The sequence below is a fragment of the Amphiura filiformis genome, chromosome 11, assembly GCF_039555335.1.
Source record: "Amphiura filiformis chromosome 11, Afil_fr2py, whole genome shotgun sequence".
In the NCBI taxonomy this organism is placed as follows: Eukaryota; Metazoa; Echinodermata; class Ophiuroidea; order Amphilepidida; family Amphiuridae; genus Amphiura; species Amphiura filiformis.
In genome coordinates this window covers 3,948,863-3,975,060 of record NC_092638.1, presented here as the reverse complement: position 1 = coordinate 3,975,060, position 26,198 = coordinate 3,948,863, and the positions used below count along the sequence as shown (strand labels likewise).

At 36.2% G+C, this 26,198-nt stretch overlaps 1 protein-coding gene across 2 annotated transcripts; it reads right to left on the bottom strand.

Annotated features, from left to right (window-relative positions):
* Positions 1-4,779: 4,779 nt before the first annotated feature.
* On the bottom strand, positions 4,780-25,818 carry LOC140164239 (uncharacterized). 2 transcript variants are annotated; one of them, XM_072187498.1, is made up of 6 exons: positions 25,705-25,818; positions 22,940-24,223; positions 20,749-20,859; positions 9,322-9,378; positions 8,451-8,558; positions 4,780-5,401 (listed from the first exon to the last, which is right to left on the bottom strand). In XM_072187498.1, exons 1-5 carry the CDS (start codon positions 25,751-25,753, stop codon positions 8,476-8,478), a joined length of 1,584 nt encoding a protein of 527 aa, XP_072043599.1. In that variant the 5' UTR covers positions 25,754-25,818; the 3' UTR covers positions 4,780-5,401; positions 8,451-8,475. The 2 variants fall into 2 exon arrangements, with proteins under 2 accessions (XP_072043599.1, XP_072043600.1); XM_072187499.1 differs by having other exon boundaries at positions 4,780-5,394.
* Positions 25,819-26,198: the final 380 nt, after the last annotated feature.

Here is a 26,198-nt window from a genome sequence, read left to right as displayed (position 1 = left end):
GCCTTGAAAGTTCTATAAAGAGCCTTAAAGATTTAAATAGGCCTAGGAACTTTCTAATTCGTTAATTCATGGATCCATCCTTTTTTGGTTCTAAGAATCATTTTCTTGACTAAAGATCCTTTTTTTCTTTTCTTGTGAGAACTCTTGAGAGTTCTTTATTAAGGGTTGGTTAAAAGTGCTTCAAGCCTAAGGCTCTACAAATACCTAATTTTGAATTAAGATTCTTTAGCCAAGAAAATGGTTTTATAGAACCAAAAAAGATTCACGCCGCTTTTCACTTTTCTTAACTATTAAATCTGAAAGTCTTTGTATAACTTCTTTTATAAAGCCTTATGGTGTTATAGGGTATTATATACGGGCAAAAAGGTTGCAAACCACTGGAGCAATTGAGCTAAAAAGAATCGTATTGATTTTGCGATAAGCATCCATGTTACATACAGAAAACACTATACATTCTATAAGTCATAGGAAAACAAATCGTACCACCTACCTTAAGATATTATCAACCAAACATATTGTATACAGCTTTATATTATGAACTCACAGATCAGGAACAGATTCATAATCATATTAATCTACACCTACGCGGCATGGATATGACTTTTGAAATATTTCAAAATTACCTGCTATGAATGTAATGAAGACAATCAGAAGCAGAAGAGACGCCATATCGGACACAGTTCGTTATATTACACAGCATAATATAATGAATGCTAATGGTAAATGACTTGTACGACTCGTGTAAGCACCGGCTAGTTGAGTGTTGGTTACACATAGTAGAGAGGGCATGAAGGCATACTCTATAAGGGGCTGTGCAATAATTACGAGCCCACGGTAAAATTTCCAAACTGCGTACCACAACTTGCTTGCCCCCTCAAAATATCTTTGCCATTCCCCTTTCCACACGACAAGTTTTTGGGAACCTAATTTTGCCAACCTTATACAGCCTGTCTCAAAAAAAATTGTGCAAGTGAAAATCGCCCTCTTTGGCAATTAGAAAATATCGTTGTGACATGATGCTTATATCAACATCAAGGGCACAGTCTCTGCTCTCAAATACCGTTTGTTCTGTTCAATTTGCTCTTTTTAATCTCGAGATATGTTTAGTTAACAACGAAAGGGTAAATCACAATTGTGCCACTTTTACTAGGGAATAGGGCTGTACATGTAAATCAATGATAGCTGATGTTAATGTGTCTAATGCACTCCACCCTTCGGGGCTCGTGCATTAGACACATCAACACCATGCGTGCGTGCATTATTTTGTCTAATTTCATTAATTTGTCAAAGTTCATTAACCTATAAGTGTGCAATATTTTTTTGTCTTTAAACATGTCTTGAATGACAAAGAGAACAGTATTTACCATGGTAAAATTATTGACATGCACATGTATTTAATTTTACAGCAGAATGTGAAATATTTATTTATCGTTTAATTTGTCGTAAGTGGAAAAAGATAATCATTATACCTTTATCATGATAAAACACTAAAACAATTTTGTATTGTTGTGTAATTGATGCATTGTTTTGATTTCACGAAGGAACTCTTGATAAACGTGATGCTATCATTGATTTACATGTACAGCCCTCTTCCCTAGTAAAAGTGGCACAATTGTGATTTTACCCTTTCGTGGTTAAGTAAGCATATCTTGAGAATAAAACAAGCAAATTGAATAGACTAAACGGCATTTAAGAGCTAAGACTATGCCCTAGACGTTGATGTAAGCATTATTTCATAACAGTATTTCCTAATTGCCACAGAGGGCGCTTTTTACTTGCACAATTTTTTTTGAGACAGGCTGTAGAGTCTAGATATATGCGAGCATAGCAAGTAGTACATTCTGCATATTTCAACGTTTCTGTCCTGTTTTTCTGAAAGCGTTTTATTTAAGAAGGATCCCATAAATGTTTGCCAAAAAATCACTTGCCCCTTTGACCTGCAAAAATGCCGGCCCACCTCTTTTTGCCTGCCAAAAAAGTCCTACCTCCAAATTGTATCCTCCCCAGTGCTCATGATTATTGCCCAGCCCCTGTGTCCTTGAAGAAAAAACAAATAATAACTAGAAGTGCAGTGGTCCTGCGACCACAAAGACAGTCGAACTGTCGAAAGTTGAACTTAGAGACACACAAATTTGTGACAAACCCATAAGGCACTGGCTACTGTCAATGCATGTGTGCAAATAGCGTCACTCCGTAATGCTGTTTGTTGCAGAAAAGGCATTTTGTAGTACTACGTCTCTCAACGGAAGTGACCCCTTAATGACCTTTGAGCCCAAATCTGTACACACACTAGAGACACTGATTAATTCCAATGCATGTGTGCAAGTGGCGCCACCCTGCTATGTTGATTGTGGTAGAAGACGCATTTTGAATGTATTTTGTCTTGAACCAGAAGAGACCCCTTACTAACCTTTGACCCCAGTATGTTAATACCCTATAGACACTGACTAATGCTAATGCATGTGTGCAAGTGGCATCACCCAGCGAAGTGGGAGAAGACGCATTTTGAAGGTATTTTGTCTCCTTAATAACCTTTGACCCTAAATCTGTGAACACCTAATAAGCACTGGCTAAAATGTTAATTCGTTGTGAGAGTGGTGACACCCTGCTATGTTATTCGTGGATGAAAAAAGCATTTTGGAGGTATTTAGTCTAGGACCGGAAGCCCCATTAATGACTTTGACCCCAAATCTGAAGGCACTGGCTAATGAATCTTTGCAAGAGGCCTCACCCGGCTGTATTATTTGCTGCAAAAAGTATTTTGAAGGTATATTGAAAGAAAGAAAGAAAGAAAGAAAGAAAGAAAGAAAGAAAGAAAGAAAGAAAGAAAGAAAGAAAGAAAGAAAGAAAGAAAGAAAGAAAGAAAGAAAGAAAGAAAGAAAGAAAGAAAGAAAGAAAGAAAGAAAGAAAGAAAGAAAGAAAGAAAGAAAGAAAGAAAGAAAGAAAGAAAGAAAGAAGGAAAAAAAAAAGAAAGAAAGAAATCTTCATTATCCAATCATGCTGAAGACACTCATTTTGTATACTTTACCTGTTTCAATGTTTTTCAATGACAGCTTATAACCACGTATGTTCAAGACACTATAAAAGTGTAATTAGCAACATTAAGGTTTAGGAACATATTGCAGATTTTCGTTGTTGAAGTAAAAATAAATTATAAATAATTCTACCATTGTTTACATACGATGTTCAGTAATTGGTTGATCTGTTATTGTGTGAAGTTTAATCGTGATGCATTGCATGACATTGAGCTATTGTTTTCTTTATATGGTAGTCATTGCATGACATTGAGCTAGATCGCCCATTAAAATTGCTATTGTTTTCTTTATATGGTAGTCATTGCATGACATTGAGCTAGATCGCTCATGAACCTTGCTATTGTTTGTTTTATTTGGTAGTCATTGCATGACATTGAGCTAGATCACTCATGGACATTGCTACTGTTTGCCTTTATATGGTAGTCATTGCATGACATTGAGCTAGATCGCTCATGAACCTTGCTATTGTTTGCTTTATATAGTAGTCATTGCATGACATTGAGCTAGATCGCTCATGAACCTTGCTATTGTTTGCTTTATATAGTAGTCATTGCATGACATTGAGCTAGATCGCTCATGAACCTTGCTATTGTTTGCTTTATATGGTAGTCATTGCATGACATTGAGCTAGATACATACATACATATTTTATTTATTTCCATCATATCAAAATACATGCAAGCAAGTTTAACAAAACGGCAAAATAGAATTTAAAAAAAGATGGCGGAGATGTAACAAAAGGCAAAAGCCTGAATTGAGCGTTACACCACCTTAAAAGAAATATTATAGGCTAATTAATATAATATACTAGAATTACAGAAATTAAGAATTACACTCAAATACAGATACATACATTTACACACACACACAAACAGATGTCTCAAGCAACAAAAGCAAGGTAATGTAGGAAAATAACTCACAAAAATAAATCATTTGATCAATAAGTCAAATAAGAAAAATACAATGTTCAGTGATTGGTTGATCTGTTATTGTGTGAAGTTTAATCGTGATGCATTGCATGACATTGAGCTATTGTTTTCTTTATATGGTAGTCATTGCATGACATTGAGCTAGATCGCCCATTAAAATTGCTATTGTTTTCTTTATATGGTAGTCATTGCATGACATTGAGCTAGATCGCTCATGAACCTTGCTATTGTTTGCTTTATATGGTAGTCATTGCATGGCATTGAGCTAGATCGCTCATGAACATTGCTACTGTTTGCCTTTATATGTTAGACATTGTGTATAAAACATCAATAGGGTTAGTAACACATCTGGAAAGTATATCATCTCAAACCAGAGAGTAATAGTAATAATATTGTCCTAATTTGGCAAGGTTACAGATTATCTGCTGGTTAATACAATTCTAATATAAGGCATGACGGGAAGACTGGGAATATAATAGAAAATACTGAATCAATATTGAAATTGAAATAAACACGAAGTCCTATTGACAATGACGTATTTTGCAGTTACCTATAGGTACAAAAATGACCTAGATACAGCAATCTATTGTTTGGTTTTAAGTCCAGCTGAACTTTGGCTTGACTATTGTTTTTCAGCAGTTTCTTTCTCAGTCCAGCCAAACTTTGGGTGCCAACGCCATCCAAGTTATTATCATTATTATGTATTCAGAATCTTTTCTTGGTCAAAATTTTGATTTTTTTTGTAAAAAAATGAGTTTGTTAAAAAATTATCTGCATGATCGTGTCAGACGCTATTTCTAAATCTATCAGCAAAATCACCCCAGGATTTCTTTAACCTCTGTGTAGTAAAACGACTCATTTATAAGACTATTACAGTCAGTACGCCATTGACCAGTATAGTAATATTTAATCTCTATTTCTAATATTTCAGTTATTTTGTTTTTCTGTCATATTTAATCTATAGTATGTTACAGTCAAAATCAGTATATAGAATAAAATTTTATTTGTCAAATAGATTTTTAGTTGTTTCTGGATTTGTCGAGAAAATGCATAACAAGTCATCATGTCTTAAGGTAATTTTCAACAACAATGCATTCATGCCCATTCTCAATTCCAAATTGTATTTGCCTTATTACTTGGCCGTTAAACGGAGAGGCTTACTTGATATCTCTTTTACCCTTAAAATGTAATTGTATTGCCCTGATAAAAGCATATTTAATCCAGGAAATTTAAGCCTTCACTTTATATAGCTCAATTGTAGCGACCTTAATTTGCAATATCTACGTATAGTCCCTGGTAGTTTGATATATACATCCTTGTCAGCTCCTAGACTGTCATAACCCATATTGTCAAGTGGTATGTCAATTCATGTATCGTCGTATTGTTCCTCCACTGGAATATTTGAATCTTGCACCGTATTCGGCTGGTTTCTATTTCCTCAATTCCGAAAATATAAATAAATAAATAAATAAATACATAAATTTTATTATTTATTTATTTATTTGCCTTCATACACTGGTTACAATATCAAATAACAAAATTAGATAAAAGATGGATAAATATATTGCACAAAGTAAAAGTATAAAAGACATATATATATATACATGTGAATAAAACGCACCACGGATCCAGCACATGTAGGAGAGATACCAGTGTAGAGGATTGGGATGAACAGGTGCATATCACCTCTAAGACCATCCCACCTCAAGATCAAAAATTTAATTAAGACACCCTACAAATAGCACAGCTGCATACGGAAACCCACGTACAAATGTCAGCCGGCCGAAAATTTAACTCAAAATGAGAATGCAAAAAAATTTAACCACATTGCTTTTAAAAACAGAAAAAGATGAAGAGGACCTAACACTAAGGGGAAGCTGATTCCAAATTGGCACAATGCGGTTAAAAAAACTGGACTTAAAAGCTTCCGTTTTGCAGAAGGGGATCCTAAGGCGCAAGGTGTCACATGTTGATCTTGTGTTGGGACGGTCTTGCCCAATCTCTGACTTGTAAAACTTGACATACTTGTAGACATCCAGATCGTAATTGTCAGACAAGGACTTGTAAAATAAACAAATATCAAGTTGCTCTCTACGAAGCGTGAGGGGTAACATACCCAGATGGCACAACCGCTCCCGATAATCCAGATCAGGATAGTGCATGATGAACTTGGTAGCTCGCCTTTGAACACTTTCGAGACACTGAATATTGTGTCTGGATGTACCACTCAAAGGCAGCTACCAAATTCAAGATCACTCCTGATCAATGAATTATACAGGGCTTTGGTGATTTTTCAGGTGCCTTAAAACCAACTGTGCGCATGATGAGACCCATTTTTTATTGCACTTTTTACCAATCTGTTAATATGGTCGTTCCAATCAAGTTTGGATGTGACATCAACACCAAGGTCTCTGACAGATTTGATTGCACTAAGTTTTGTGTTATTCATAAAATAATCAAAATTCACTAACAAACGTTTCCTTGAAACAGTAATGACTTGGCATTTTGAGGGATGAAAATTTAATTCCCAAGTATTACTCCATTGAACAAGATGATGAAGATCTTCCTGAAGCAATTTGCAATCATTGACATTTTTTACATTAATGTAACATTTTGCGTCATCCGCAAAGAGTGCAACTGTTGCATGATGGACAATGCTAGGCAGGTCGTTGATATATAAAACAAAAAGTAAAGGGCCAAGGATGGACCCCTGTGGCACTCCAGAAATAACAGGCAGCCAGTCAGAATAAACCCCATCAACAACGACCCTCTGCCGTCTGCCAGTTAAGTAAGCCCTAAGCCAGTGCGAAAGATCTGAGTGGATACAAAATGAGCCAAATTTATGAATAAGAAGCTCATGAGATACACTGTCAAAGGCTTTTGAAAAATCAAGATATATCATATCAACCTGCCCAGCATTGTCCAGGATGGAATTAACTTCATGGAAAACTTCAACTAACTGTGTAGTGGCTGAGCGTCCTTTCATGAACCCATGTTGGAGAGGGTAGATTTGGTTTTTAATAACAGGAAAAATCATATTAAAAATAGCACGCTCCATGATCTTGCCACATATACAAAGTAGTGAAACAGGCCTGTAGTTGCTGGCAAGTTGCTTATCAGATTTCTTAATAACAGGGACTACATTCGCGTCCAACCACTGGTTAGGTAATTTACCTTCAGTTAGAGAGACATTAAAAATATAGCACAAAGGAGCAGCAATTTGACAGCAACATTCTTTTAAAACCTTAGGTGAAATACCATCAGGGCCAAGGGCCTTATTTACATTGAGATTTTTGAGAATCTTAATGACATCCTCAACCTGAATGATTTGATTACCAAGATTAGCATGTTGGAAATGAGAAATAGTGGGTAGTGATGGAGAAACCTTTGGTTGGGTAAAAACAGAGAAGAAGTAATTATTGAAGAGGGTGGCTTTCTCTAAAGAAGTGGAAGCAGACATGTCATTGTAACTGATAAACTGGGGTAATGATTTCGTCCTAGTTTTAGATCGAAAGAAGGACCAGAACCACTTCGGGTTATCAGAAAGTGTCGAACCAAACCCGGCAATATATTCATCATATTTGAATGAAATCAAATTCATTTACAACTGTGGAAGAGTTTGACTGGATTATATTCTTAAAAAATTGAATGACACATAGTGATGATTTTAAAGTTTTTCATCGGTTTATAAGCATTATAGCTAGATTGGTTCTATTTTGAAAAAATCGTGTTCCAAGCGGCAAGTTTGAGAAAAGGTTGGCAACCAGCTTAATTTTGTTAATTTGGGTATGCTGAACTCCAATCTGCTGTCTGCCAAGCAAAATTTTGAGACCGTGACCCTCAAAAAGACCCCCAAAGGACCCCATAGGATCGTATAGGGGGCACAAATTAATTTTATTCCAATAACACTTTCAAACAAGTCAAATTGTGCGTCTAGCCCCGCGGATCCCGACCTATCGTTGGGAAGTTATGGGGCACAAAATGTCACAGGTCGATTTGCTAGTTGTGTATGGGTCAAAAGTCAAAGTTGCTCCAATTTTCGTAAAAGTTGACGCAAATTGTTCACCTAGCTTAGAGGTTTCAGAAAAAGAATAGTTTGTACTATCTGCGATGTCTAGTTAGCATGTTACACAGCAAAGAATCAAAAGATCTGTATGATTGCATAGGATTCAATAGAATTTGAATCAATAGAATTTCAATATAATTTTTTTATCATCTTCTGAACTTGGCCATTCTTCTTCTGAATCCCTTGAACTTGAGCTAGATGCTTAAATAAGCACATATTTCCAAAATAGAACCAGTCTAAGCGGGAATATCAGGCTCACTATCAGTTCCTTTTGAAGTCAAGATATTATGTAAAGATATGTTGACATATAAAATAACAGAAATTTGCAGAGAATGGTGAAACACATTGTCTGCAAATTTTGTTTTCATTCGAATGAACTTGAATAATAGAACAAAATAAAAAATAAAAAACTTTCCATACCTTCTTCTGTACATCACAATGGCTATTACAGCAATGTAACAAAAATGGCAACTGCAACGGTAACTGCTTTAACTGCAATGATGGTCGATGCTCGTGACAAAGAATTATCTAAGAGTGGTAATACAAAGATCATTAGGTTTAAATCTTTTGTAGAAATGATTGAAGCCTTCAGAAGATTTTCATTATTTAAATCAATGTATTTTTGAAAAATTACACTTTGATGTTTTGCAAAAGTTCATTCTACAAATCATATACTTTGAAAACGTGCTTGATTTATTGTTATTAATGAGTAATGTCCGTTTTACAAAAGTGTTGTTTCAGTCCTCTTTACAACATAACTCAAGGACCACAGGACCTACAAAAGTATATCTGTGATATTTGAATTCTTCTGCACGCTCGCTATAAATATGATAAACACTACTATTCGCAAGATGCTGTAAACTATCAAATCGCAACAGTTCAAAATAGTTTAAAACCTTTAGCATGTACGACTGAGTATTATCTAATACACATGAAACGACAGAAGGTGAATATGTGAATTGTGTGTCACAGCACATCAGAAATGGATAATACACTCCTCAAAACCTCTTAAAAGTGGCAATATACCTCATTATAGGGGAAGTGGTTCTAAAGTTAAATTTTCAAGATGGAGTCCGACGGCCATCTTGGATACTTGATCTTCAGCACCTTACCCTTGAAAATAAAATACACACCCAAAAAAACCTTAAAAGTGATATTAAACATCATTTCCTGAAGAATATTTATAGGTTCATCATTGGCTACATAGGAACGTTGAATGGACTTTATATTCCGATTTCATCATCAAAAATCATCAAATATTTATGAAAGGCATTGTGTTCCATATACTTACTCATGGCATTGGTGGTCGTAGTTAACGGCCCACTTATCGTTGCGGTTGACATGGACACTATAAAATCAACAAGAATAATGATTTATTTTTATGGAAATCGGACATTTTTGCTTTAAGGGAAACACACGTAGCATAAAAATGCATGGAAATGCTGTTTGCAAAATAAATAAAGTGCCAGTATATTTACAAGACTCTGCTTCAAAGATTCGACTAAATTCGATAAATTAATATATTCGTGTAGATTCTTGAACAAATTCATCAGGACTGTTCATAGTAGAATTGTTTGGTGTAATTTCATACGACTAGTCCAATAAAATATCCACTTACATGCAGACGTTTCGCAAACTATTGGTGCTAATTTGTAATGACGATCTGTTAACAGCTGATGTTGACTGCTGCTTAGCAACCGAGTTGCCAGTTGATTTGCTCTCAGTTATCAAATCATCAAATACGTGACTTAAGTTGTATTGCCTCTCAGTTCAAAGAGGTTTCATTGCAGTGGCGATGTTAAGTTTTGAAAATCCTAGCAATGCGTTCTGATACACCTTTCACGTATGGAACGACAATTAACCCTTAAGACTTGGTCGATTCGTCTTTCTTTTTCCTCTCCTTAGGCTTAGATTTAGCCATCTGATCTTTAACCTTTTTAATACTCCAATCTGGGGATCCACATTTCTGAAGCGCGTCTTAGATATGTTTGTCCTCTTTTTCCTTATCATGATCTTCAGTGACAATTCTGTTTTTCCTGTCCATAAGAGTATGGACGACCCCTAATTTCTGGTGTAGAGAGTGATGCGACCTAAAGTTCAAGTATTGGTCGGTGTGTGTAGCCTTCTGATAGACCAATAATTTCACCGATCCGTCATTGCGGTGAACAATCAAAGTGTCCAAAAATGGGATCTTACCCTCCTCTTCCTCTTCGTATGTGAACTTAATTGAATCGGTGTCATCCACTTGGTCGGTGCATATTTTCCACAACTTCGCTTTGCATTGCATAGGCGCAGTAGCAATCGCAGTCCCTTCCAGGTGACACTGGACAGCCCATTGCTGCTCCGAATCTCTGTCTGAAGATATTCCCACGCAAAGTAAAGTATGTGGTAGACAAGATGAAGTCAGTAACGTTTTCGACACCATTCGCAAAAGGTTATAAAAGGTTGTCAGAAAACGTTTAAATGTCGGGTTATATAAAGGGTATATTAAGGGTGTAAAACGTTTTCATAACATTAAAAAACCTTTTTTGATAATTACTGCCCAGCAAAAACAAAATGTTTTACAAAAAATATTTAAATGTCGGGTTATATAAATGGTATAAAACGTTTTAATAACGTTCCAAAAACATTTTTGAAAACTTGATACAATACATTCTAAACAGAATGTTATTTGGGGGTTGAAAAAATATTTTGCGAAACATGTTTGCCCAAAATATTTGCAATAACGTTTTAAATACATTTTCATGACCTTTATATAACCCGACATTTAAATGTTACTAAAACGTTTTGAAAAAAATATGAATATTTCTGTGTTTGCTGGTTGCAAATATTTTAACATAATGTTATTCAAGTGTTGACAAAATATTTGGCAAAAAATGTTTGCAAAAATAGTTTTGAATAAAATTTTGAAAACATTTTAAAAATATTGTTGTAGTGTGTTTTCATACAAAACGTTTTAAAACGTTTTCATGACCTTTATATAACCCAACATTTGAATTTTATTATAACGTTTTTACCTAAACCAAAAGCCAAAATATAACTTATTCAAAACGTTTTAGAAACGTTTTTGTGTTTGCTGGGACTCCACCACATCTTCTGTTGTAAGATTGTAACCATAGGACATAGCCAACGCTGCTTCTGCACTCCTTCTTTAACTATGTCAAGGACTTGACAATGATATCTCATCATCATCAGTGTTCCCAAAACTGAGTATATGACCATCAACTGCAATCCTCAGCCACCACTCCAAGTATACGGAGAACCCATCAAGTATGTCACCGATTTTAAATATATTGGTTGCTCTCTAACACCAGTAACCTCTGCCGACTGAAGGCGCTTGCTTGGTATGCATTTTGGAAACTGGAGCATCTGTGGAGAAGTCCAACAATCACTGTTGCAACAAAAGTCAGACTGTTTCACACAACTTGTGTTACAGTATTGCTCTATTGCTGCGAGTCCTGGGTGATATCTACTGACATGGAAAATAAGATCAACGCTTTTGGTACATCATGTTACAGGATAATGCTGAACATCAAGCGCACTGACCATGTTAGTAATGAAAGGATCTATACCATCACCAACACTGTGCCTCTTATCAACTCTGTCAGATCACGACAACTACGATTCCTGGGACACATCCTGAGGATGCAGGAAGATAAACCATGCAGAAGATATGCTCTGTACACCCCATTACACGGTAAAAGAAGACCTGCAATCTCAGAAATATTTGTTCGAACACTTTTAAGGCCATATTGGAAATGGTCCCCCTTCTACCCCCGTACAATGTTAGCATGCCCAATATGCTCATTTTCACCATATCTTCTCCCAACATTGTTTGGTGGGGAAAGGGGAGGGGCATGCTTAAGATGAACGTTGAGACAACACTATTATAATTCTTATTTTCCAGTGACTCATATAGCGTGCGCACTATGCTAAGAAGAACATGGGAATTACAGTGGGTGTTCGAACACATTTTTTCCGGGATTGTCTACAAAATTGCTTAGCAAAATCATCTGATTTTAGTTTTTGGACAATAACTCTGCAGTTACGCCACCGATCTTAATGCAATTTGGCACACATGTCAGAGACATGATTTGCTATCATCTCACAAAATATGGAGGAAATCGATGAATATTTGGATAGCGGTCAGTTACCATAGATTTAACATAGCGTTTTGTACACACAAATATTAGGCCTTAATGGTTTATGTGCTATGTTAATTGCTCATATGTACATATTGTATAATAAATTAAGAGGAGGAATTAAAATTTTATTTTCAGCTAGAAATAAAAAATAAACATTACTCGTACATTCAATGTAATTTGAAATGCCACACAGTACCACGGTATGATAAATGGGGGGGCATCGAGAACGAGGGAGAGGAGAGAGTGATAGGAAGGAGAGAAACGCACCGGATACGCACATGTATTGCTTTAAAATTAGTTTATAATAAAAAACATTACTTGACCAACATTTAAAAAACAGCCTAATGTGTGAAATTGTGTTCATTAAACATTTTAAATACACCATGGTTAGGATGGTCAAATGGTAAAACGTAATGATTTACACACATAGACAAGCACGCATATCCATCGATTTACCATATAATAGAAAAGTAAATCATATTATTCTTTAGGTTTTGTGGTCAATCGTGCATACTGTGTGTTTTCAATGGGGAGATGAGCAATGATTTACCTTTACCATGAATAGGGTTTCACACTTTCAGTGTACATAATTATACCCACAGAAGAGACACCGTAAATCATGTTTTTAATCAACTTTGCCCATGTAAGATTGCATATAGGCCTAAAAATAAAGGTCATTATCTATCATGCTCATAATGATCGGTGGTTCTTTAATCGGAAAACAGCATTTTTGAATCGTTTATATTTTCTTTTATTCCAATCAAATATAATGACAATCATCAAATAACCATGAGCTTGCATACCAATCATTGAATATGTCAGTTAAAATTGATTTATGTGTCTTATACATTGCGCATGTGTGTCTTTTAATGTGCAATTGGTCTTGAACTTGAAACTTATTGACCAGCAAGTGACATGTGCACTTTTTATTACTTTTTATTCTTCCTTCTTTTTTAATTCATGGTTTTCTTTTTAGTTTGATTGTTCGATTTATCTTCTTTAATTTCTTTTTAGTATTTTCTTTGCATTTTTGTTTTGATTTCCTTTCTTTGTTTCTTTCATCTTTTTATTGGGGGGTCTTTAATGATTTCTTTTTTCTTTTTTTTTGCTTGAATTCTTTGAGGTATACTTTCGTGGGGTCGGGAATTACTGGTTTGGAGGGAGAAGTTTGGCAAAGCAATGGACATAGGTTGGTAGATGTCGTTGCATTATTTTGCTATCTACTGCAGATAACATTGATAAATTTGCATCCCACATTCGTATGATGTTTGCTTGACGGTGCCCTTAGTGTCATAGCAAATATAAAAGATGGTGAATGATTTTCCAAAAAGATTTTCAACTTTTTAACTATCCAAATTGCTATGTTTTAAAATGTTTGGGGCTACGTATAATGTATTCTACGTCTTATTTGAAGTCAAAATTTGATGAAAATATATGTTTAAACTGACCGATCCCTGATATATTTGTGAATGGAATGTAATATTTTTTATTCCCTATGTTCCTTAGTATATATAAACTAACATGTGTAAGTTTCATTTCAATCGCTCTACTGGATCTGAAGTTGTGAACCCAAATGTGAATTAGCAAACACTGATTTAGGAATTCCTCAGACAATCTCAGAAATATTTGTTCGAACACTTTTAAGGCCATATTGGAAATGGTCCCCCTTCTACCCCCGTACAATGTTAGCATGCCCAATATGCTCATTTTCACCATATCTTCTCCCAACATTGTTTGGTGGGGAAAGGGGAGGGGGCATGCTTAAGATGAACGTTGAGACAACACTATTATAATTCTTATTTTCCAGTGACTCATATAGCGTGCGCACTATGCTAAGAAGAACATGGGAATTACAGTGGGTGTTCGAACACATTTTTTCCGGGATTGTCTACAAAATTGCTTAGCAAAATCATCTGATTTTAGTTTTTGGACAATAACTCTGCAGTTACGCCACCGATCTTAATGCAATTTGGCACACATGTCAGAGACATGATTTGCTATCATCTCACAAAATATGGAGGAAATCGATGAATATTTGGATAGCGGTCAGTTACCATAGATTTAACATAGCGTTTTGTACACACAAATATTAGGCCTTAATGGTTTATGTGCTATGTTAATTGCTCATATGTACATATTGTATAATAAATTAAGAGGAGGAATTAAAATTTTATTTTCAGCTAGAAATAAAAAATAAACATTACTCGTACATTCAATGTAATTTTTTGAAATGTCACACAGTACCACGGTATGATAAATGGGGGGGGGGGGGCATCGAGAACGAGGGAGAGGGAGAGAGTGATAGGAAGGGAGAGAAACGCACCGGATACGCACATGTATTGCTTTAAAATTAGTTTATAATAAAAAACATTACTTGACCAACATTTAAAAAACAGCCTAATGTGTGAAATTGTGTTCATTAAACATTTTAAATACACCATGGTTAGGATGGTCAAATGGTAAAACGTAATGATTTACACACATAGACAAGCACGCATATCCATCGATTTACCATATAATAGAAAAGTAAATCATATTATTCTTTAGGTTTTGTGGTCAATCGTGCATACTGTGTGTTTTCAATGGGGGAGATGAGCAATGATTTACCTTTACCATGAATAGGGTTTCACACTTTCAGTGTACATAATTATACCCACAGAAGAGACACCGTAAATCATGTTTTTAATCAACTTTGCCCATGTAAGATTGCATATAGGCCTAAAAATAAAGGTCATTATCTATCATGCTCATAATGATCGGTGGTTCTTTAATCGGAAAACAGCATTTTTGAATCGTTTATATTTTCTTTTATTCCAATCAAATATAATGACAATCATCAAATAACCATGAGCTTGCATACCAATCATTGAATATGTCAGTTAAAATTGATTTATGTGTCTTATACATTGCGCATGTGTGTCTTTTAATGTGCAATTGGTCTTGAACTTGAAACTTATTGACCAGCAAGTGACATGTGCACTTTTTATTACTTTTTATTCTTCCTTCTTTTTTTAATTCATGGTTTTTTTTTAGTTTGATTGTTCGATTTATCTTCTTTAATTTCTTTTTAGTATTTTCTTTGCATTTTTGTTTTGATTTCCTTTCTTTGTTTCTTTCATCTTTTTTATTGGGGGGGGGTCTTTAATGATTTCTTTTTCTTTTTCTTTGCTTGAATTCTTTGAGGTATACTTTCGTGGGGTCAGGAATTACTGGTTTGGAGGAGAAGTTTGGCAAAGCAATGGACATAGGTTGGTAGATGTCGTTGCATTATTTTGCTATCTACTGCAGATAACATTGATAAATTTGCATCCCACATTCGTATGATGTTTGCTTGACGGTGCCCTTAGTGTCATAGCAAATATAAAAGATGGTGAATGATTTTCCAAAAGATTTTCAACTTTTTAACTATCCAAATTGCTATGTTTTAAAATGTTTGGGGCTACGTATAATGTATTCTACGTCTTATTTGAAGTCAAAATTTGATGAAAATATATGTTTAAACTGACCGATCCCTGATATATTTGTGAATGGAATGTAATATTTTTTATTCCCTATGTTCCTTAGTATATATAAACTAACATGTGTAAGTTTCATTTCAATCGCTCTACTGGATCTGAAGTTGTGAACCCAAATGTGAATTAGCAAACACTGATTTAGGAATTCCTCAGACAATCTCAGAAATATTTGTTCGAACACTTTTAAGGCCATATTGGAAATGGTCCCCCTTCTACCCCCGTACAATGTTAGCATGCCCAATATGCTCATTTTCACCATATCTTCTCCCAACATTGTTTGGTGGGGAAAGGGGAGGGGGCATGCTTAAGATGAACGTTGAGACAACACTATTATAATTCTTATTTTCCAGTGACTCATATAGCGTGCGCACTATGCTAAGAAGAACATGGGAATTACAGTGGGTGTTCGAACACATTTTTCCGGGATTGTCTACAAAATTGCTTAGCAAAATCATCTGATTTTAGTTTTTGGACAATAACTCTGCAGTTACGCCACCGATCTTAATGCAATTTGGCACACATGTCAGAGACATGATTTGCTATCATCTCACAAAATATGGAGGAAATCGATGAATATTTGGATAGCGGTCAGTTACCATAGATTTAACATAGCGTTTTGTACACACAAATATTAGGCCTTAATGGTTTATGTGCTATGTTAATTGCTCATATGTACATATTGTATAATAAATTAAGAGGAGGAATTAAAATTTTATTTTCAGCTAGAAATAAAAAATAAACATTACTCGTACATTCAATGTAATTTTTTGAAATGTCACACAGTACCACGGTATGGTAAATGGGGGGGGGGGGGCATCGAGAACGAGGGAGAGGGGGGGAGTGAAAAGAAGGGAGAGAAACGCCCGGGAAGCGCACATGTATTGCTTTAAAATTAGTTTATAATAAAAAACATTACTTGACCAACATTTAAAAAACAGCCTAATGTGTGAAATTGTGTTCATTAAACATTTTAAATACACCATGGTTAGGATGGTCAAATGGTAAAACGTAATGATTTACACACATAGACAAGCACGCATATCCATCGATTTACCATATAATAGAAAAGTAAATCATATTATTCTTTAGGTTTTGTGGTCAATCGTGCATACTGTGTGTTTTCAATGGGGGAGATGAGCAATGATTTACCTTTACCATGAATAGGGTTTCACACTTTCAGTGTACATAATTATACCCACAGAAGAGACACCGTAAATCATGTTTTTAATCAACTTTGCCCATGTAAGATTGCATATAGGCCTAAAAATAAAGGTCATTATCTATCATGCTCATAATGATCGGTGGTTCTTTAATCGGAAAACAGCATTTTTGAATCGTTTATATTTTCTTTTATTCCAATCAAATATAATAACCATGAGCTTGCATACCAATCATTGAATATGTCAGTTAAAATTGATTTATGTGTCTTATACATTGCGCATGTGTGTCTTTTAATGTGCAATTGGTCTTGAACTTGAAACTTATTGACCAGCAAGTGACATGTGCACTTTTTATTACTTTTATTCTTCCTTCTTTTTTAATTCATGGTTTTCTTTTTAGTTTGATTGTTCGATTTATCTTCTTTAATTTCTTTTTAGTATTTTCTTTGCATTTTTGTTTTGATTTCCTTTCTTTGTTTCTTTCATCTTTTTGATTGGGGGTCTTTAATGATTTCTTTTTCTTTGTCTTTGCTTGAATTCTTTGAGGTATACTTTCGTGGGGTCGGGAATTACTGGTTTGGAGGGAGAAGTTTGGCAAAGCAATGGACATAGGTTGGTAGATGTCGTTGCATTATTTTGCTATCTACTGCAGATAACATTGATAAATTTGCATCCCACATTCGTATGATGTTTGCTTGACGGTGCCCTTAGTGTCATAGCAAATATAAAAGATGGTGAATGATTTTCCAAAAGATTTTCAACTTTTTAACTATCCAAATTGCTATGTTTTAAAATGTTTGGGGCTACGTATAATGTATTCTACGTCTTATTTGAAGTCAAAATTTGATGAAAATATATGTTTAAACTGACCGATCCCTGATATATTTGTGAATGGAATGTAATATTTTTTATTTCCTTTGTTCCTTAGTATATATAAACTAACATGTGTAAGTTTCATTTCAATCGCTCTACTGGATCTGAAGTTGTGAACCCAAATGTGAATTAGCAAACACTGATTTAGTGATTCCTCAGACATCCTCAGAAATATTTGTTCGAACACTTTTAAGGCCATATTGAAATGGTCCCCTTCTACCCCCAGTACAATGTTAGCATGCCCAATATGCTCATCTTCACCATGTATTCTCCCAACATTGTTTGGTGGGGAAAGGGGAGGGTGCATTCTTAAGATGATCGTGGAGACAACACTATTATAATTCTTATTTTCCAGTGACTCATATAGCGTGCGCACTATGCTAAGAAGAACATGGGAATTACAGTGGGTGTTCGAACACATTTTTCCGGGATTGTCTACAAAATTGCTTAGCAAAATCATCTGATTTTAGTTTTGGACAATAACTCTGCAGTTACGCCACCGATCTTAATGCAATTTGGCACACATGTCAGAGACATGATTTGCTATCATCTCACAAAATATGGAGGAAATCGATGAATATTTGGATAGCGGTCAGTTACCATAGATTTAACATAGCGTTTTGTACACACAAATATTAGGCCTTAATGGTTTATGTGCTATGTTAATTGCTCATATGTACATATTGTATAATAAATTAAGAGGAGGAATTAAAATTTTATTTTCAGCTAGAAATAAAAAATAAACATTACTCGTACATTCAATGTAATTTTTTGAAATGTCACACAGTACCACGGTATGATAAATGGGGGGGGGGCATCGAGAACGAGGGAGAGGAGAGAGTGATAGGAAGGAGAGAAACGCACCGGATACGCACATGTATTGCTTTAAAATTAAAAAAAAAAAAAAAACATTACTTGACCAACATTTAAAAAACAGCCTAATGTGTGAAATTGTGTTCATTAAACATTTTAAATACTCCATGGTTAGGATGGTCAAATGGTAAAACGTAATGATTTACACATAGACAAGCACGCATATCCATCGATTTACCATATAATAGAAAAGTAAATCATATTATTCTTTAGGTTTTGTGGTCAATCGTGCATACTGTGTGTTTTCAATGGGGAGATGAGCAATGATTTACCTTTACCATGAATAGGGTTTCACACTTTCAGTGTACATAATTATACCCACAGAAGAGACACCGTAAATCATGTTTTTAATCAACTTTGCCCATGTAAGATTGCATATAGGCCTAAAAATAAAGGTCATTATCTATCATGCTCATAATGATCGGTGGTTCTTTAATCGGAAAACAGCATTTTTGAATCGTTTATATTTTCTTTTATTCCAATCAAATATAATGACAATCATCAAATAACCATGAGCTTGCATACCAATCATTGAATATGTCAGTTAAAATTGATTTATGTGTCTTATACATTGCGCATGTGTGTCTTTTAATGTGCAATTGGTCTTGAACTTGAAACTTATTGACCAGCAAGTGACATGTGCACTTTTTATTACTTTTTTTTTATTCTTCCTTCTTTTTTAATTCATGGTTTTCTTTTTTAGTTTGATTGTTCGATTTATCTTCTTTAATTTCTTTTTAGTATTTTCTTTGCATTTTGTTTTGATTTCCTTTCTTTGTTTCTTTCATCTTTTTTATTGGGGGGGTCTTTAATGATTTCTTTTTTCTTTGTCTTTGCTTGAATTCTTTGAGGTATACTTTCGTGGGGTCGGGAATTACTGGTTTGGAGGGAGAAGTTTGGCAAAGCAATGGACATAGGTTGGTAGATGTCGTTGCATTATTTTGCTATCTACTGCAGATAACATTGATAAATTTGCATCCCACATTCGTATGATGTTTGCTTGACGGTGCCCTTAGTGTCATAGCAAATATAAAAGATGGTGAATGATTTTCCAAAAAGATTTTCAACTTTTTACCTATCCAAATTGCTATGTTTTAAAATGTTTGGGGCTACGTATAATGTATTCTACGTCTTATTTGAAGTCAAAATTTGATGAAAATATATGTTTAAACTGACCGATCCCTGATATATTTGTGAATGGAATGTAATATTTTTTATTCCCTATGTTCCTTAGTATATATAAACTAACATGTGTAAGTTTCATTTCAATCGCTCTACTGGATCTGAAGTTGTGAACCCAAATGTGAATTAGCAAACACTGATTTAGGAATTCCTCAGACAATCTCAGAAATATTTGTTCGAACACTTTTAAGGCCATATTGGAAATGGTCCCCCTTCTACCCCCGTACAATGTTAGCATGCCCAATATGCTCATTTTCACCATATCTTCTCCCAACATTGTTTGGTGGGGAAAGGGAGGGGCATGCTTAAGATGAACGTTGAGACAACACTATTATAATTCTTATTTTCCAGTGACTCATATAGCGTGCGCACTATGCTAAGAAGAACATGGGAATTACAGTGGGTGTTCGAACACATTTTTTCCGGGATTGTGGAAGGCAAAGAACATCCTACTTGTCATATGGGCAAAAACTGTTGGGGATTTCGACAACTTCCTACTGCCAGATGCCATTGCCACTTTGGCTTCAGATCGTAGTACATGGAGAAACTTTGTAGTCGCCTGCTTCGCAGCCGAATGAAATGAATTGGTCTTTTATCTAGATGATACATAACAGGTAATTTTGTAGTCTATACGAAATGTGGAACTATTGTTCATAAATTGATGTATTTTTGTTCATCATTTACTGCTCAATATATATTTTCGCGTTCACTTCAACTTCCAGACTCTTTCATAGCAAAGGGGGTTTGAATAGATAATCCTCTATACTCCTCTAGACGTCGAAGTTTGTGCTTTTGAACCGCATTTCACACACTCTCTAACGACTGCGTGCAAACAAGGAAGTCGAATTTGGAAACCCTGATCAACATTATACACACTAGCAGACGGTGCTATGATTGGCAAAACATAGATTCTCCAAGAAGTAATTATTTGACATATTTCATTAAAAGGCATTGTGATCCATATACTTACCACTGGCATTACAGGCCAAAGTTAAGGGTCCAGTTAGCGGTGCAGTATCCGTGGTTGTTTGCATCTGCATCTGCGGCTGCGCTGATATGGATTCCATTGAATCAGAAAGATCTGAGTAATAGGTCAGTTAATAATACGGTGAGCAAAATAAAAAAGGTACCGGGTTTAGTTGGACTAAATTTTAATTTTTAATTAAGCTGGCGAAGTTACGTAATTAATCGGATTAATTACCATAGCAATAGGTCAAAACAATTTTGAACATATCGCGCTGCACTACAAGCAGGTTACACTCATCACCTGTGTACGTCTGTAATCATAGATTGAATACAATACCGGTCTTTGCATAGATACTAATCTTACAGGTGCGAGTGATCAGCATGATATGGTTCAATGTAGAGGTACCGCGTGAACGAATCAGTGCAGCGCGGTATATTCAAAATTTGTTTTCACCTATTGCTATGGTAGTTAATCCGATTATTACGTAGCTTCACCAGCGTATACACACATGCGCGGATTTAGAGGGGCACAGCCGGCCTGCCCCCCTTTTGGCGGCTCCCAAAAAATAAAAAAAGAAGAAAAGAAAGAGAAGAGTAGGAGGGAAAGAAAAGAGGAAAAGAAAAGAAAGGGGAAAAAAGAAAAGAAAAGAAAGAAAACGGAACAACGTAAAAAGAAAGAAAGAAAATCTTCGGGCCTATAGCCTAATAAATCTGTAGTGAGTATCATACACCGGGCCCGGGGGGGGCACTCAACTTAAATTTTGGCAGGGGTGTGCGGCGCGGAGCGCCAAACTTTGGGAACTAAGAACTGCTTTTCGGGCAAAATAGGGGCTTGAAGAACTGAAATTAGGGCCAAATTATAGGCTGTTGAGCTAAATATTTCTAAATTATTTCAAAATTTGAGCTTAAAGAGCTACATTGTCAGAATTTGAGGCTCAAAGAACATGTGAGTGCCCCCCCCCCCGGGACATCGGGGTGGCACTCTCCAGGCGCGGATTCAGGGGGCGGCGCCACCTTCCTCCCCCTCTCCCAAAAAAAAGAGGAAAAGAGAGAAGAGAAGAGAAAGAGGAAAAAGGAGAAAAAGAGAAGAGAAAAGGAGAAGGGGAAAAGTTAAATTGCACGTAATTAGTAGGCCCATGCCAAATAAACCGCACAGTAGTCTGGTCTATCAAAAGTAGGCCCTATAATACTAGTATATAGGCCGGATTCTTTTAGGCAGTACTTGTTGATTTCTGATGGCCCGTTGATGATGCAGGGCCCGTCACATTTTGTCACCAAAGTCAGTATTAATACGGGCTCCATGCTGACTACGATCCATGTATGCTTTAAATTGCGAATCTCCGAGTCTATTAAAGTGTTAGTGTAACATTTTACAAATTGAGTTCGGGCCCTGTTTTGTTTTAAAAAGCAATGATATACTCTCGTATAGTGTAAAACAAATGGCTTCAATTGGACCTTCACTTTGCAAAATGTCCACAAATTTCAGAGGGGGGAACATCAGACACCCCCTGCCTATATAAACAACTGCCCGTTTTCGCTTCTGTATTTCACACCCAGCACTCTGAATTTATACAATAACAGTGAAAAAAAGGTGGCTTCAATTGGCCTGTCATTTCGAAAATTTTATATTTTCAGCTTTTTCAAACTCAAATTTTACACCATAATAGTGCCAAAATGGTCCACCAAATGGCTTCAATTAGGTTTTTATTTTGCAAATGTTTCTCATTTCTGAGGGGGCATCCCCCTCAGACACCCCCCATGTCGCGCAACGTTATGGGTACATATAAAGCAATAATTTTACAAAAGAGGTCAAAACTTGTCCACGAATGGCTTCAATTGGGCCGTCTTTTTGCAAATTTTAGGCTTTTTCAAACTCAAATTTTACACAATAATGTTGACAAAATGGTACACCAAATGGCTTCACTTGGGTCTTCATTTTCCAATAGTTTCTCACTTCTTATGGGGGCACATCCCCCCTCAGACACCCCCCTGCGTCGCGCAAGCGCTCCGGGATGCCCGCTTCGCGGCCATTTCTTACATTTTCTTATTTTCAGGAGTGTGCCCCCCCTTTCTCGAAATCCTGTATCCGCCCCTGTATACACACGCTGTCTTAATATAATATATTAAATCACATGCACGTACCCTTTTATCAATATTCAATAGCGTACGATAAATAGAAAATAATAACCAAATACCTGAATCTATTCCATTAATCGAGGTATCTGCGCTGCCTGTCATGTTAAGACCCACGTTGTACCCAGCTACATATCCATAGGCCTCACGTCGGGCAAACCCATAGACGATAACTAGGAACGAATCTGTAGGATGAGTCACTGAATGGAAACCAGTAGTGATTGGCGTACGAAGAACGCAGAATGTACCATCAGATGTTTGTAATACATCACCGTTGTCAGGGATACATAAAGGCAGTCCATCCAAGTAAAATGAGTAAATGTTACCACATTTTGTTGTTATTGAAATAAAGTATTGCTGATAGGGTCGGATTAATTTTGCAACTGGAAATGTCACGTTGTAATAAAAGGCTTGAATTGATGGAAGCAACACCATAAATGGATCGCCAACCTTATCAGTTTGATACCCTTTAGAGTATTGACAAACCATGATAGGCTTGTCTGCCAACATCGTTATCAAGTCCTCTGATGTCATTGTGTTACCTTCATAAAACTCTCCAGTTGACAGAGAAACGTTTACTCCCGATATAGTTACGTTGGTCACACCGGATGACGTGGCTACTATGCGGTATACAAATCCAGAGGTTCGTCCAAGGAAGGGAGCGAGTATGTAGTGTTGCCCCAGTGCGCTTACTGGAGGGATATTTTCCATTAAATAATCAAAATCACTAGTACTAGTTACTACGGTAGCCTGGTGACCTGACATAACCGAGACTATTTTGTCCGCATTGATTAGCATACCAGTAACGTCCGTAATATTTTCACTGTCCGCAACGAATTGATAAGATTCAAGCTGCTTCAAAGATATTGTGAATTCTCTCTGTTCTTTAATGGATACCATGGACACGGTTGTGTTGTCTTCAATTGCTGATACTGTAAATTCAGAATAGCTATCTACACCTAGAGTCGAAGCAGGGGGATATCCTACTGCCACATAGTTTTTCCCCAAGGCTGTAGTCGGAATAACTAAAAATCCATCAGCAATAAATGCTGTTGTATAATACCCGTGAATTGACACAGGGCTTCCTGCATGTACAACAACTGTCTTATTTGTTTGAACGCTCGAGCTGTATAGGATAGCAGCTTCTTCAGGGAGATCGATTCTAGTACCCTGATCTCGTGTCACGCTGGCAACATGTGTAAATCCTATGCCGGGAACCGACACAGTCACCATCACTGGGTCCTTCACTTGAGTTGAGACGAACACGCTAGGAATGACTTCAAATGCAGATTGGTACGGGAACGTGAATATGAATTTCGTCCCAAAAGCACCATTTCCGTGAACACCTTTTAAATGAGAAGAAAGTAACGATTATGATTTATTAAACGTGGGTGACAGTCTCATGCTACGTCATCCAATTATTACTCTTTGCATTGTCAGTGGCGTAACGACGGGGGGCAGGGGGGTGCACGTGCCCTGGCCATTGACCAATTAAGCATCGATTCTGTGCCCATCCTAGCGACGAAAGTCAAAATTTTCGCGCGCTTCGTGCGAATTTCAGCACAATATCATTTGAAAGATCAATTTAAGACCAATATTCAATTTAAGACCAATATTTCATATCTCACTCAACATCGGGACTTGACGCCAATTCCATAATTCGCCTCGGGAACTTTGACTCCAATTCCGTAACTTTACGCCAAAAATGATTTCATAACCCAGATAACATGCATATATTGGCCCAACGTTGGTTTTCGAACGCCAATCTTGGCATCGGCATTATTTTGCTGCCCATATTGGCCCAATCTTGGCTTATCATCGGTAATATTGGCATCACAGTGGCAGCGTAAATTGGTCCAATATTGGCCCAATATTTGGCCCAAGCCCAATCTTGGACCAATCTTGTGTCCATGAGCAAATGATATTGGGCCATTATTGAACATAAATTGGGCCACCATCGGACCAATATCGCCATGTTATCTGGGAAGTCGTCTCCGGACCTGGCTCCAATCCACCCCGGAAATTTACGTGGGGGTAACTCGTTTGTTGGGGTCGTAACTCGCCTCTGGGACTTGGAGCCAATAATCGTCGTTGGGGGTGGGGGTATGTATCACCAATCTTTGTTTCGCCTTTTTACCTTGCATATAATTCTTAACTGTCCATTTGACCATTTACCCATCCCCATCAAATTAAGGCAGATATGGACCTCCTCTATAATAGTAATAGCGCATCTAATATAGTAGTCACATTCTCATGTATTGCTGTATGGGTCGTGTATGTACACGTTTTGTGCTTCTATCCAAACCAATAACTAAAAATAGAACCAGATTGTTTTTGTGATAGGGCTCTACATAATAGTAACCACCATACAAAAAGAATCGCACATAAATACTAAATACTTCCAGTGTTAAATGAAGATTTAAAAAATTGTAAACAGTTAAAGTATCGCATATTATCACAAACAAAATTAAAGCAATAATAGCGATTTGCATAAAGAATAGATTTCTTACATGTTAGTTTTCACTGATAGCTACTGATCACATTGCCCCTGTAATTTTTAGCTAAACAAATGGGGTAAAACGAAAAAAATTGCTATTTCATTCCAGCGCGCGCCGATGGTATTATTAACATGATTATTGGCGAAGCGGCACGCAGCAATGTACAAACAAGACGTAAAGTAAATGGCATTATGCACACACCCAATACGAAATTCAAGAAAAATCAAGGGCGTCGCTGTGAAGCAAATCCCTCATTATGGCTTTAATATATCGCATTTATGGAAGTGATTGTTGATAAGTACGGATTGAAATCAATTGCTCAATATTACCTGTTATGCTGTATGTAACGAAGACAAACAGAAGCAGAAGAGGCGTCATTTTGTACAATTCCTTTTCATACAACGAATATGGTAAATAAATTATAGTAATACCAGCATGCACGACTGTGTATTACTCAGCCAGTATTATTTGAAGACAATGTTCAGCGACTGTTCATTAATGTTCATTCACCATGGTAACAGTATGACGTCCATAATGTTGTTAATGTTGTACGTTAGAGGGTGGTCGACTGATATTATTAGAATTTCTATATTTTGACTTCGGATATAGTAAATCGTCTGATAATTGGACATGAAATACCAAATTTCTATTTTGACAATAAAGCGTCCCATTTTTGAAAGTATCCGATCATTTGTCTCCCGGATTTTTCTCCAGCTATTTTGTGTGGATCATGTGTTAGTCTTGGGCTGTTGTATACATTATAATATATAGAGAGCATGCATATTGATAGTAGATAAAACATCACTTATAAATTATGTGCGCT

Bases quoted from the DNA above. Each gene is read 5' to 3' on its own strand.
- LOC140164239 (XM_072187498.1), bottom strand. From the start codon at position 25,753: ATGACGCCTCTTCTGCTTCTGTTTGTCTTCGTTACATACAGCATAACA. The intron at 24,224-25,704 runs GTAATATTGAGC...CTCATTTAAAAG, and splicing joins CGTTACATACAGCATAACAG to GTGTTCACGGAAATGGTGCT. The intron at 9,379-20,748 runs GTAAGTATATGG...TTGATTTTATAG, and splicing joins TTTGGCCTGTAATGCCAGTG to TGTCCATGTCAACCGCAACG.